The 13,770-nt window shown below is 37.5% G+C and overlaps 1 protein-coding gene across 2 annotated transcripts in view; it reads left to right on the forward strand.

The window, feature by feature from the left end:
• The window catches only part of DCAF17 (DDB1 and CUL4 associated factor 17), a 49,183-nt gene that overhangs the window by 10,836 nt on the left and 24,577 nt on the right, over positions 1–13,770 (forward strand). For both annotated transcript variants that reach the window (XM_011945928.1, XM_011945929.1), the window contains exons 4-8: positions 2,383–2,519; positions 3,582–3,660; positions 6,809–6,898; positions 11,641–11,745; positions 12,042–12,147. In XM_011945928.1, coding sequence (XP_011801318.1) covers positions 2,383–2,519; positions 3,582–3,660; positions 6,809–6,898; positions 11,641–11,745; positions 12,042–12,147 — 517 coding nt within the window. The remainder of the gene's footprint in view (positions 1–2,382; positions 2,520–3,581; positions 3,661–6,808; positions 6,899–11,640; positions 11,746–12,041; positions 12,148–13,770) is intronic.

Consider the following 13,770-nt stretch of genomic DNA (forward strand, 5'->3'; position numbering starts at 1 on the left):
TTATTTTGATAGGCAAGATATAAATAGTATATTTCTAAGCTGGAGTCCAGTGGCACGATCACAGCCCACTGCAGCCTCTACCTCCTGGGCTCAAGTGACCCTTCCACTTGTGCCTCCTGAGTAACTGGGACTACAGGTGTGCACCACCAAACCCAGCTAATTTTTGTATTTTTTGTAGAGGTGAGGTTTCGTCATGTTGCCTAGGCTGGTCTTGAACTCCTGGGCTCAAGTGATCTGCCTGCCTTGGCCTCCCAAAGTGCTGGGATTACAAGTGTGAGCCACCACGCTCAGCCAAAAACTTTTAAATCTCCGTGAAACAACATTTAGATAAGACATTGTAAAATAAATGCATGTATATCATTGCCTTGAATCCAGTGTAAGACTTCAAGGGTTAATAAACTTAAAAGAAAAAAAAAAAAGACCTAGCACACAAACAAAAACTATTTTTTTCTTAACATTTGAAAGGCAAGACAAATTTTTAGGGAGCATATATAAATAACTATGTCTTCATTTTTTTCTGTTCACTTTTTGGCCTACACAGATACTAGATTAATTTCAGCTTCTCTTTTCTTTCTCTCTTTTTTTCTTTTTCTTTTTTTTCTTTTTCTTTTCTTTTTTTTTTTTTTTGAGATGGAATCTAGCTCTGTCACCAGGCTGGAGTGCAGTGGCACCATCTCGGCTCACTACAACCTCCACCTCCCGGGTTCAAGCGATTCTCCTGCCTCAGCCTCCCAAGTAGCTGGGATTACAGGCACGCACCGCCACGCCCAGCTAATTTTTTTTGTATTTTTTATAGTAGAGACAGCATTTCACCATGTTGCCTAGGCTGGTCTTGAACTCCTGGGCTCAAGTGATCTGCCTGCCTTGGCCTCCCAAAGTGCTGGGATTACAGGCACGCACCGCCACGCCCAGCTAATTTTTGTATTTTTTATAGTAGAGGTGGAGTTTCACCATGTTGGCCAGGCTGGTCTCCATCTCTTGACCTCGTGACCCGGCCACCTCAGCCTCCCAAAGTGCTGGGATTACAGGTGTGAGCCACCGCACCTGGCTGCTGCTTTTTTCTTTCTTAACTAGAAACAGTGTCTAGTTATTTGCCCAGGCTGATATCGAACTCCTGGGCTCAAGTAATCCTTCTGCCTCACTGTCTCAAAGTGCTGGGATTACAAGTGGGGACTACAACGCACTTTTAGTCTACAAATTAAAGTAGAAAACTTTGCTTCTTTTTCTTCCTGCCTTAGACTTCCACCTTGTGGTGGCTCCTCAGTGACAGGAGTGCCCATGCAGCTATCCTCTCCCTTTTCTAGGGTAATTCATTGGTGACACAGGTCATCTTTCAAACCAGATCCATTTTCTGTACTTTGGCTATCTTCATTGGTTTCTAGCTTTTCATTTGAGCTTAGGTCAGAACCACAGTGAATAATGGAGTAATTTGCATTTTGCCAGTTTTGACTTCCATCTAAAGGAAACAAGTCCTGTGGTAAAGGAAAAGGGGGCAATATGAATGTCTATTCCAGCAGAGAACACTTTTTTTTTTGAGACAGGCTCTCTGTCATCCAGGCTGGAGCGCAGCGGCACAGTCATCACTCACTGCAGCCTTGACTTCCGAGCCTCAAGTGATCTTCTTGCCTCAGTCTCCCGAGTAGTTGGGACTCCGGGCACTCACCACCATACTAATAGCAGAGGACTCTTAATCGCTGTGATATTATACATGATTTTAAGAGCTGTTATTATTGTTATTGTTATCACAGAAGTAGCATCATCATTATTCTTCTACTGTTATTATGACTAATATTTGTGAATACTTAATAAAATAATAACTAATACATAATAATAAATTGTTTCAGGCCATGTTTAAGTGCTTTATGTGAATAAACTCAATAAGTGATGATGAAAATAATTTCCAGGCCGGGCGCGGTAGCTCATGCCTGTAATCCCAGCACTTTGGGAGGCCGAGACGGGCGGATCACGAGGTCAGGAGATCGAGACCATCCTGAGCTACACGGTGAAACCCCGTCTCTACTAAAAAAATACAAAAACTAGCCGGGCGAGATGGCGGGCGCCTGTAGTCCCAGCTACTCGGGAGGCTGAGGCAGGAGAATGGCGTAAACCCGGGAGGCGGAGCTTGCAGTGAGCCGAGATCCCGCCACTGCACTCCAGCCTGGGCGACAGAGCTAGACTCCGTCTCCAAAAAAAAAAAAAAAGAAAATAATTTCCCACAATCCTATCTTTCCTTGTCTTAATTCTCTATTTGGGCATTTAATCTTTCTTTTGTGGTTTATTTATTTGGCTATTTGAATATTTAGCTATTTTCTTTGGACATTGATTACTGCAAATTGTTCATGGCCAAGCAGTTTCATTTTTATATCTCTTTTTTTTTTTTAGGGAGATATACTTCCCAGTTCATCAGATTATAAGTCCTCACTCATAGCACTGACTGCTCATAATTGGCTACTTCGTATATCAGCAACTACGGGAAAAATCCTTGAGAAAATATATCTTGCACCTTATTGCAAATTCAGGTATTTACTATGAGTTTATTATTCAAGATTTTATTTTAAAAATTTGAAATCTGTGGCCCAGGAAATTTCAAGCCTTTTTTCCCCTGTCAGTTTTCTAGTCCATAACCAGATCTCAATTAATAAACCTATTTTTTTTTCTCCCTTGATGACTACATTTAGAGGTCTGAGTAGAGACCTTCTATCATTTATCTTTTTTTTTTTTTTTTTTTGAGACAAGGTCTTGCTCTGTCTCCCAGGCTGGAGTGCAGTGGCCTAATCTCTGCTCACTGCAACCTCCACCTACTGGGTTCAAGTGATTCTCCTGCCTCAGCCTCCTGAGTAGCTGGGATCATGGATGTGTACCACCACGCCCAGCTACTTTTTGTATTTTTGGTAGAGATGAGGTTTCCCTATGTTGGCCAGGCTGGTCTCAACTCCCAACCTCAAGTGATCTGCCCACCTCAGCCTCCTAAAGTTCTGGGATTACAGATATGAGCCATTGCACCCAATTGTCACTTATCTTTGTATCCCTAATAAGTAACTAACCTGTAGTAGTATAAATAAGCTTTAAAAAAAATTCCCTGTATTCTACAAATAGTATTTTCTATGTAAGATGCACTTTATGGTAGATTATCCTGAAGGCTAGTCTGTTTCAGTTAAATTGTCTGCTGTATACAATCCAAGAACTGTTATTTTAACATTAGTTTTATAATTAGATATAAATGTTTGGAGTGAATATGTTCATGGAATGTGTGAAAATAACATTTTTAGTGCTTTTTATAACTTCCATTTTAAAGTAGAAATGATTATTTTGTTTCCTAAGTTTTGAATACTCTTAGATCAAAAACAATTTTAATTCACCCATGCTCTAGAAAGATTAAAATTATGTGCATATTTAAATAGGGATATGTCCATATAGGGATATAGAGGAAATTTTTTTAGCTATTTATTTTTCAAAATAGATCACTTTGCTTTTATAATTTAAATAACTAAAAAATAGTTTACTTATAAAATATAATATTTTGATTTTAAGTATAAGGAAACTGACCCAAATAAATAAACTTCTCTTCATTCTTTTAAAAGATACTTGAGCTGGGACACTCCTCAAGAAGTCATTGCAGTTAAGTCAGCTCAGAACAGAGGCTCAGCAGTGGCCCGGCAGGTATACATTTTTAAACATTCAATAAAATGTAGAATTTTTTTCATAGGAATTTGTCTGCAGATTTGTTATGAAAAATCTAATGATCTTTTATTTCTGAAGCATGCTATAAAAGATAAGATTCATGGCAACCTGGATGGAATCGGAGACCATTATTCTAAGTGAAGTAATTAAGAAATGGAAAACCAGAAAGTTGTATTTTCTCATAAGTGAGACCTAAGCTATGAGGATGCAAAGGCATAAGAATGATACAATTTACTTTGGAGACTCGGGGGGAAAGGGTGGGAGGTGGGTGAGGAATGAAACACTACACATTAGCATATGCCACTTGGTGATATGTGCACCAAAATCTGAGAAATCACCACTAAAGAAGTTATTCATGTAACCCAACGCCACCTGTTCCTCAAAAACCTATTGAAATAAGGTAATAATAAAAATATTTTAAAAAAGAAAAGTTGATAGGTAGATTTTTTTTCTGAAGCGTGCTATTTAAAAAGATTTTTCTCTCTCAAAGAATTATCCAGGATTTACTAAATTTTATAAAGTCTGGAAATTTATATCAAGAAACTTTTTGTTTCTATTGGTGATTTATGGGGAAATACTATGGAAAGCATTTATTGAGCACTTAAAAAATAGATATAGACTGCTTTTAAAGGTTTTTTGTTTCTTTGTACACCAGGACATCTAGAAAAATACTTATTTTCTGTCTCACCTTGGCAGAGTCTGTTGTAGTTCTTTCTCATTTTAGATTTGAACTACTTCAGCTTTTTCTCACTGGTGTCCTTGATTGCAAAACAGGCAGGCACTGATCTGAGTTCTTTACCTGTATTTACTAATTTAATCTTCAACACACTCCTTTTAGTAGATAGTCATCATCCCATTTTACAGATGAGGATTCTGAGCCCCAGAGAGGCTAAGTAACTTATCCAACATCATAGTGTTGGTAAGTGGTAGAACCTGGGCTCCAACTCAGGCAGTTTAGCTCTAGAGTCCCTGCTCTTATGCGCTATAACATGCTGCCCCTTCTTGAAATTTCTGTAATATGAACTGGCAGGTGAAGTTTATATATAATTCTAGCATAAAAAAAAAATTAAGTAATTCCTCTAATTTTACCTTGTTTGGATAACTACATCAAGCATTTCCTTGTCAACCCTCCAGTGTCTTCCCATACACGCTGTGTCTGTGAACTCTGCTTTTCATTCCTCTCTCATCTCTCTTGTCTACTTTTTCTGTATCCCCCTGAAGCCAAGCAAACTATTTGTTGGCTACTTCTACTGACTTTTTATCATGGTTATCTAAATGTTTTCCTACCCTTTACTAATCCTGCCCAGTCACATTAATAACTTAACTGCATGCCTTTTATTGGAATCTCCTTATTTATTTAGTATGACATCAAAGAGAAATGCTGTCTCTCTCTTAGTAATACTCCTCTTTATACTCTTACTCACTACCTTGCTTTTACTTTGGTAAAGGAAAAATCAGAAAAGTGGGGTAGTATAACAAAGTAGCAAAACAGTTTGCTCCTTTGAGAATTCTAAAATGGCTTGTCTGATGTACCTTTTTAATAATTTAAATTGCTAAAGAGCAAGAATTTTTGTTTAGTTTTGTTTTGAGATGGAGTCTCGCTTTGTTGCCAGGCTAGAGTGTAGTGGCAAGATCTCAGCTCACTGCATCCTCCGCCTCCTGGGTTCAAGCAATTCTCCTGCCTCAGCCTCCTGAGTAGCTGGGACTACAGGCGTGCACCACCACGCCCAGCTAATTTTTGTATTTTTAGTAGAAATGGGGTTTCACCATCTTGGCCAGGATGGTCTTGATCTCTTGACCTCATGATCTGCCCACCTCGGCCTCCCAAAGTGCTGGGATTTACAGGCGTGAGCCACCGCGCCTGGCCAAGAATTTTTTTAAGTTTAATTCTATACATTATCATATATTAATGTTTTACATTTACCATCACCTGATGATGTTAATAAAAGTCTTGTCAGTATTTCTATATTCTGGACTGTTTTCCTACAGTCTCCAGCCAACAAGTAATAGCTCTTAGTTGGGGTATATAAACTGTACTTTTCCTTTGGGTTTAAGGAACACAAAAGGGGTCTGATTTACCTTGAAGATATTAGTTTAATAAAAACTTATCCCTTTCAAAGGGAGAGTCTTTTGGGCTTTAAGCTTTACAATCTTTTTTGTTGTTTGTTTTCTAACTTTTAGTTATAGCAGTTTTGATTGGTGGTTCCAGCCTTAAAAGTTCTATTGAAGCAGAGACTGGCTGTGATGGGGCAGACAGCTTTGCCTAACACAAATTTAAGAAATTTCCTTCAAAACTGTATTGGAGAAGTACTACAGATTGTTTTACATTTCTTAGTGGCAAGAAATTGACTAGACCTTGTTCTTCAAAGTAAGGGGGCTATCCTTTTCAAGCAGAAAAGGCACTCAAGCTTTCATTGATGATATTATTTCTCATTTCCTGTAGAGGAATCAGCACAACACTACTTTCATTATATATTTATTTATTTATTTATTTAGAGACAGCCTGTCTGGATGCCCAGGCTGGAGTGCAATGGCTTGATCAGAGTTCGCAGCAGCTTCAAACCCCTGGGCTGAAGTGCTCCTTTCACATCAGCCTCCTGAGTAGCTGGGACTACAGGCGTGCGCCACCATGTCTGGCTAATTTTTTTATTTTCTGTAGAAACGGGGTCTCACTGTGTTGGCCAGGCTGGTCTCAAACTCCTGGCCTCAAGTGATCCTTCTGCCTTAGTCTCCCAGACGGCTGGGATTACAGGCATGAGCTACCTGATCCAGCAATTTTCAAATGATATGAGCGTAATAACTACATATCTTTTTATTAGGTTCTTTATTGTTCAAACTCCAATTCAAAATATAAATGCATGGTATTTTATTGCTAAGAAATGTTTACTTTTATGGATTTTTGTCTGTATATATGCACATGTGTGTGTCTGAAGGGCTGAAGCTTTAGTGGACATGTTTTGAATATGTTGCCTTCCTGTTTAAGTAACTTTGCAATCTAGATAGATGGATGTTTTCATAATATGAAAACGTCTGCATAACGAACAGATGGATTTTTTCAACTAATGAAAACAGAGTGTTTCTGGAAGCACTTTTGAGAGCTGCGTGTAATTTTAGTCTTTCCTTCTAGGCAGGCATTCAACAACCTGTTTTGCTGTACCTTGCAGTGTTCCGAGTTCTACCTTTTTCACTTGTAGGGATTCTAGAGATCAATAAAAAGGTAAGAACTCATTTCTTATTTAATTGCAATATTTTATTGACAATAAGAGTAATGTCGTTTAATTATTTATGAGATATTTGATTGGAAATGCTCCCCTCACTATAAAAAGTTCACTAACCTGGTTTATATTGTAACAAAACACATGAGAACATTTGCCTAATATCCCTTCATCTTTCTGCATATTTTTATGCCTCTCAAGTGGATCGTATTGGATACCTGTGGTTATTAACAAACTACTATGTTATGAAATTACAGAATGAGTAAGGTATTTTTTTTTTAGAGGGAACATTCCAAATCTTGTTAAAAAGATCATTAAAGGAAGGTGAAAAGTTGCAACAAAATATTTCATTTTAATTGCAAGGTATAGGTCTAAAACTCGCTTTATGATATATAACAAGCCTTGTGTTTAAATATGTAAATTTTCCAATTCATTCAGTTTTGGGTTTTGTTGTTCCCATTTGTTCTTGACTTGTGGATCGGTTACATGGGAGGAAAGAAGGAACAAATTTCCTTTGAGTAAAAGAATGAATAGGATTCTACTTAAAAAAAAGTTACTTACTGTTGGTGAATAGTTATTTATTGAGCTCCTCTATTAGTCTTTAATTCAGTACCTGAAGTATTGTAGAGGACTGTATCTTGAGGATCTACTGATCTTTATAAGCAAACAAGATGAATGTATTAAAATTTTACATTATGTAAGCATTGTATACTAAACTGCGTAATGGCTAAAGAGTAATACTAGTTACCGTTTATTGCTTATTTTGTGCCATGCACTTTGAATATTTTACAACATTGTAACATACATATGTAGTGAAGAAGTTAAGCAGCAGTCCCAGCTACTCAGAAGGCTGAAGCGGAAGAATGGTTTGAGCCCAGGAATTCAAGGCTTTGATGAATTATGATTGCACCACTACACTCCAGCCTGGGTGACAGAGTGAGACTCTGTCTCTAAAAAAATTAAAATAAAAAATAAAAAGCAGCTACCTAAATCCTAAAGGTGGCAAGTAGAGGAGTTAGAATTAAAATAGATTGGCTACTTTATTATAACAGTCATTATTATTATTATTATTTTTGAGACAGAGTCTTGCTCTGTCACCCAGGCTGCAGTGCAGTGGTATGATCCCGCTTACTGCAGTCTCTGCCTCCTGGGTTCATGCCATTCTCCTACCTCAGCCTCCCGAGTAGCTGGGACTATAGGCGCCCGCCACCACACCTGGCTGATTTTTTGTATTTTTAGTAGAGACGGGGTTTCACCGTGTTAGCCAGGATGGTCTCCATCACCTTACTTTGTGATCTGCCTGCCTCAGCCTCCCAAAGTGCTGGGATTACAGGCATAAGCCACCACGCCTAGCCAACACTCATTATTTTAAAATATGTTTGAATTGGCCTGGTGCAGTGGCTCACACCTGTAATTTCAGCACTTTGGGAGGCTGAGGCAGGCTAGTCACTTGAGGTTAGGAGTTTGATACCAGCCTGGCCAACATGGTGAAGCCCCGTCTCTACTAAAAATACAAAAATTAGCCAGGGGTGGTGGTGCATGCCTGTAGTCCCAGCTACTCAGGAGGCTGAGGCAGGAGAATTGCTTGAACATAGGAGGTGGATGTTGCAGTGAGCCGGGATTGCACCACTGCACTCCAACTTGGGCAACAGAGCAAAACTCCATTTCAAAAAAAAAAAAAAAGTTTGAATTACACAAGTCCTCTTTTTCTTCTTTTACTTTTTCTTTCTTTTTTTAAAGCTTTTCTTCATATTTTTTCTTTTTTTTTTTTTTAACTTTTAAGTTCAGGGGTACAAGTGCATTATGTGCAGGTTTGTTACATAGATAAACGTGTCATGGGGGTTTGTTGTACAGATTATTTTATTCCTCAGGTTTGAGCCTCGTATCTATTAGTTATTTTTCCTGATCCTCTCCCTCCTCCCACCCTCCACCCTCCGATATGCCCGAGTATGTGTTGTTCCCCTCTGTGTGTCCATGTGTTCTCATCATTCCATGTGTTCTCATCATTTAGCTCCCACTTAAAAGCGAGAACATGGAGTATTTGGTTTTCTGTTGCTGTGTTAGTTTACTAAGGTTAATGGCCTCCAGCTCCATCCATGTCCCAAAGGACATGATGTTGTTCTTTTTGTGGGTACATAGTATTCCCTGGTGTATATGTACAACATTTTCATTACCCAGTCTATCACTGATGGACATTTAGGTTGGTTCCATGTTTTTGCTCTTGTGAGTAGTGCTGCAGTGAACATATATGTGCATGTGTCTTTTATATTTATAATAGAAGGATTTATATCCCTTTGGGTGTATACCCAGTAATGGGATTGCTGGGTTAAATGGTATTTCTGTCTTTAGGTCTTTGGGGAACCACCACACTGTCTTCCATAATGGTCAGACTAATTTCCATTGTCACAAACAATGTATAAGTGTTTCTTTTTCTCCACAACATTGCCAGCATCTGTTATTTTTTGACTTTTTAATAATATTCATTCTGACTGGCATGAGATGATACCTCATTGTAGTTTTGATTTGCATTTCTCTGATGATCAGTGATGTTGAGCTTTTTTTCATGTGCTTGTTGGCCACATTTATGCCCTCTTTTGAGAAGTATCTGTTCATGTCCTTTGCCCACTTTTTACTGGGTTTTTTTTTTTTTCTTGTAAATTTGTTGAAGTTCCTTGTAGATTCTGGATATTAGACCTTTGTCAAATGAATAGATTGCAAAAATGTTCTTCCATACTGTAGGTTGTCTGTTTACTCTGTTGATGGTTTATTTTGCTGTGCAGAAGCTCTTTAGTTTAAGTAGATCCCGTTTGTCAATTTTTGCTTTTGTTGCAATTGCTTTTGGTGTTTTCATCATGAAATCTTTGCCCATGCCTATGTCCAGAGTGGTATTGCCTAGGTTATCTTCCAGGGTTTTTATAGTTTTGGGTTTTACATTTAAGTCTTTAATCCATCTTGAGTTAATTTTTGTATATGGTGTAAGGAAAGGGTCAAGTTTCAATTTTCTGCATATGGCTAGCCAGTTATCCCAGCACCATAGGGAATCCTTTCCATTGCTTGTTTTTGTCAAGTTTGTCGAAGATCAGGTGGTTATGGGTGTGCAGTTTTACTAATATTTTGAGTTCTCTATTCTGTTGCATTGGTCTATGTTTCTGTTCTTGTACCAGTACCATGCTGTTTTGGTTACTGTAACTCTGTAGTATAGTTTGAAGTCAGGTAGCCTGATGTCTCCAGCTTTGTTCTTTTTGCTTAGGATTGCCTTGGCTAATTCAGGCTCTGTTTTGGTTCCATATGAATTCTAAAATAGTTTTTTCTAGTTCTGTGAAGAACATCAATGGTAGTTTAATGGGAATAGCATTGAATATATAAATTGCTTAGGGCAATATGGCCATTTTAATGCTATTGATTCTTCCTAACAATGAGCATGGATGTTTTTCCATTTGTTTGTGTCATCTTCGTAGATCTCCTTCTAGAGATCTTTCACTTCCTCTGTTAGCTGTATTCCTAGGTATTTTATTCTTTCTGTGGCAACTGTGAATGGGAGTTTGTTCATTATTTAACTCTCAGCTTGACTGTTGTTGTTGTACAGGAATGCTAGCAATTTTTGCGCATGGATTTTGTATCCTAAGACTTTGCTGGTGTTGCTTATCAGTTTAAGAAGCTTTTGGATGAGACATTGGAGATTTCTAGATACAGGATCATGTCGTATGAAAAGAGGAATAGTTTGACTTCCTTTCTTCCTATTTTAATGCCTTTTATTTGTTTCTCTTGCCTGGTGGCTCTGGCCAGAATTTCCAACACACTGTTGAATAGGAATGGTGAGAGTGGACATCCTTGTCTTGTGCTGGTTTTCAAGGGGAGTGACAAATTGTCTTTTTCTCAAAGTGGGAAACTAGGATCAGTGAATTAAAAAGTCAGAACTAGTCAATGTCAAAGTAAACAATACTTATCCTTCTAAGAGATGACAAAAAATACAACTCTTAATTGTTCTCTCTGTGCTTGTAGATTAAGTAATTATGTATGCTTATTACAGTCTACAACATAAATGAACACGTGGCAAAGTCATAAACTGTATTTATTCCTGTATGTCCAAGGTAATTGGACATCTTCCTGTATTCCTGTATTTTCAAGGTAATTGAACAGGGACATCTTCATTTAAGTAGTTTGTTTTTGATTAAGCTGGTGAATTGTAGAAAAATAAGAATAATAGAAAAATATCCAATCAGAGAGATTTGGTTTTAAATATTGTTACTTGGGATTGAAGAACATCTTTCACTTCCCATGCATGAAAGACTATCCAGGGGCTCGGCACCTCTAATTAACTAAAAATTTGTCTCTTTATAAAGAACATTTTAGCATAAAGAATGGATCCTTGGAAGAGTATGAATAGTAGATTAAATATTCATTTAGAACGACATGGCCTTGGTGTATGCCAGTGTCTATGAGAAATGGGATTTGTTATTAATAGCTATTGACAATGCTATGAAGCAAATGAATGCTGGTGCATTATTCTGAGGGATATGTGCCGCTCTTTCATTAGTGCTCCAGTGTGAGAATCCAGTGGCTCACTGCTCACCCCTAATAACACCCTAGCCTCAAGGCGATAAATTATAATTAGGTTTTAATGCTAGGCAGCAGTGTTATAGTAGTGACATAAATATTAAGCAAGAGTACAAACCACTGTGAACATTCAGAGGATTGGACTTCCAGTCTTTTCTCAGGTGATATCTGTCTTCCCCCCCAACAGATTTTTGGGAACGTTACAGACGCTACCTTGTCTCATGGAATACTGATTGTGATGTACAGCTCAGGACTGGTCAGACTCTATAGCTTCCAAACCATCGCTGAACAGGTAGAGAAAACTGAAATTTGTCATATTACTATTAGCATGATGTTTTGACTAAAGGATGATTTTTTTTTTAGTGAGATGCTTTTAGAGTAAGGCACTTGTATAGATTTCGGCTCTAAAAAACTGTAGAAATGTAGAAAGACAAGTAACCTTTAAAGCAGGGGTGGGGAAGATAAACAGAAAGGCCGTTGGAAAAAGACATTTTCTTTGTCATATGCATGTGAATTTTATTTTTGTTCTCTCCAGATATCAAATAAATAGGTGCTAAAGCCACCATTTTTGTTTTGTTTTGTTTTTAGTTCATGCAACAGAAACTTGACTTAGGGTGTGCATGCAGATGGGGTGGGACTACTGGAACTGTAGGAGAGGCTCCTTTTGGCATTCCTTGTAATATTAAAATCACAGGTATGGCTACTCTATAGTATTTTTTCACCTTAAAAAAATAAGTGGTCATATAGTTACTAATTATAGTCATCCAAATGTTTTTCTCATTTATTTAAAAAACTCAATTCATTTTACACCTATACATCATATACCTTGCTATTCAATAACAAATAAGTGTCAAGGAAAATCTATCAGTTATTCATTGAAACGAAGGCCTGGGGATGCTGAGCCTTGCTTGGCCACAGACCTTTAGCAATTCACTTTACTTTTCTGATCCTTGATTTCCTTATTTGCAAAATGAATTGCAGCAAATGATACCATCTTAGCTCTCTTACAATTTAATATTTTACAATTTGATGAAATTTACCCCCTCTCTAAGAAAGGTGTTTTCCAAGAAAAAATTATTACCATGTCATCTGAACATAGAGCTTAGACACAGACAGAACTTCCCAGTATGCTTAAAGAGTACCAAGGCACAAAAAAGAAAATTATATACAATTCTATAAATATAGTAAAAATGTTCTATATTTAACTAGCTTATCAAATTCAGTTGTTAGAAAAGAAATTAACTGGCCGGATGCGGTGGCTCATGCCTGTAATCCCGGCACTTTGGGAGGCTGAGGCAGGCAGATCACCTGATGTTGGGAGTTCGAGACCAGCCTGACCAATGTGGAGAAACCCCATCTCTACTAAAAATACAAATTAGCCAGGCGTGGTGGTGCATGCCTGTAATCCCAGCTACTTGCAAGGGATGCTGAGGCAGGAGAATTGCTTGAACCTGGGAGGTGGAGGTTGTGGTGAGCTGAGATCATGCCATTGCACTCCAGCCTGGGCAACAAGAGTGAAACTCCATCTCAAAAAAAAGAAAAGAAATCAACTATTACTCAAATTCAGTAGTAGTACATTAAAAGAAATCATGACTGTTCAGAGTTCATATCAGGAATCCAAGGATGGTTTAGTGTTTACAAATGTAGTAGCTATAAAGAGCACATGAGTAAACTAAAAGAGAAAGTATATTTTTATTATCCTAATATCTGTTTATCTTAATTCTTGTTCATTAAGAGTCATTCCTTATCATGTTGAAGACATTTCTCTTATTTATAATCAACTAATAAGCATTATATTTTTAGGTGAAACGCCAAAAGATTTTCTAATATAGACAGAATCAGATAAGAAGTTTTTCTATCATTTTCTTTAACATTGTATTAGTAATAGACCAAGAAACAGAAATGAAAGATGTCATTGTTCAAAAGGAAAAAAATACTATTTTTGGTAGTAAATGACAAATTATAAAAACTACTGGGAGTTCAAGTAAGTTATTCATGAAGTTCAAAATAAATATTTTAAAAATTACTCAAATTTTTAGATGCCTTGGACAAACTGAATTAGGCAGTTGTATGAAAATTCAGCCCTAGCAATACCTCCTGTATTCAATACAAATACTTTAAAAGGAATCTATTAAGAATTTTTAAACTGTAGGCTCCAGTGGTAACTGGGTTATATTGAAAAGGGTTATTTCGAACAGAGTTTTTCCAAATGGTAGAATTATTCTTGTTGAAATGTAAATAAAAAGTAAGTAAAGCCTGGGCACGGTGGCTCAAGCCTGTAATTCCAGCACTTTGGGAGGCTGAGGCGAGTGGATCA

The sequence above is a fragment of the Colobus angolensis genome, unplaced genomic scaffold, assembly GCF_000951035.1.
Source record: "Colobus angolensis palliatus isolate OR3802 unplaced genomic scaffold, Cang.pa_1.0 Scaffold247, whole genome shotgun sequence".
Classification (NCBI taxonomy): domain Eukaryota; kingdom Metazoa; phylum Chordata; class Mammalia; order Primates; family Cercopithecidae; genus Colobus; species Colobus angolensis.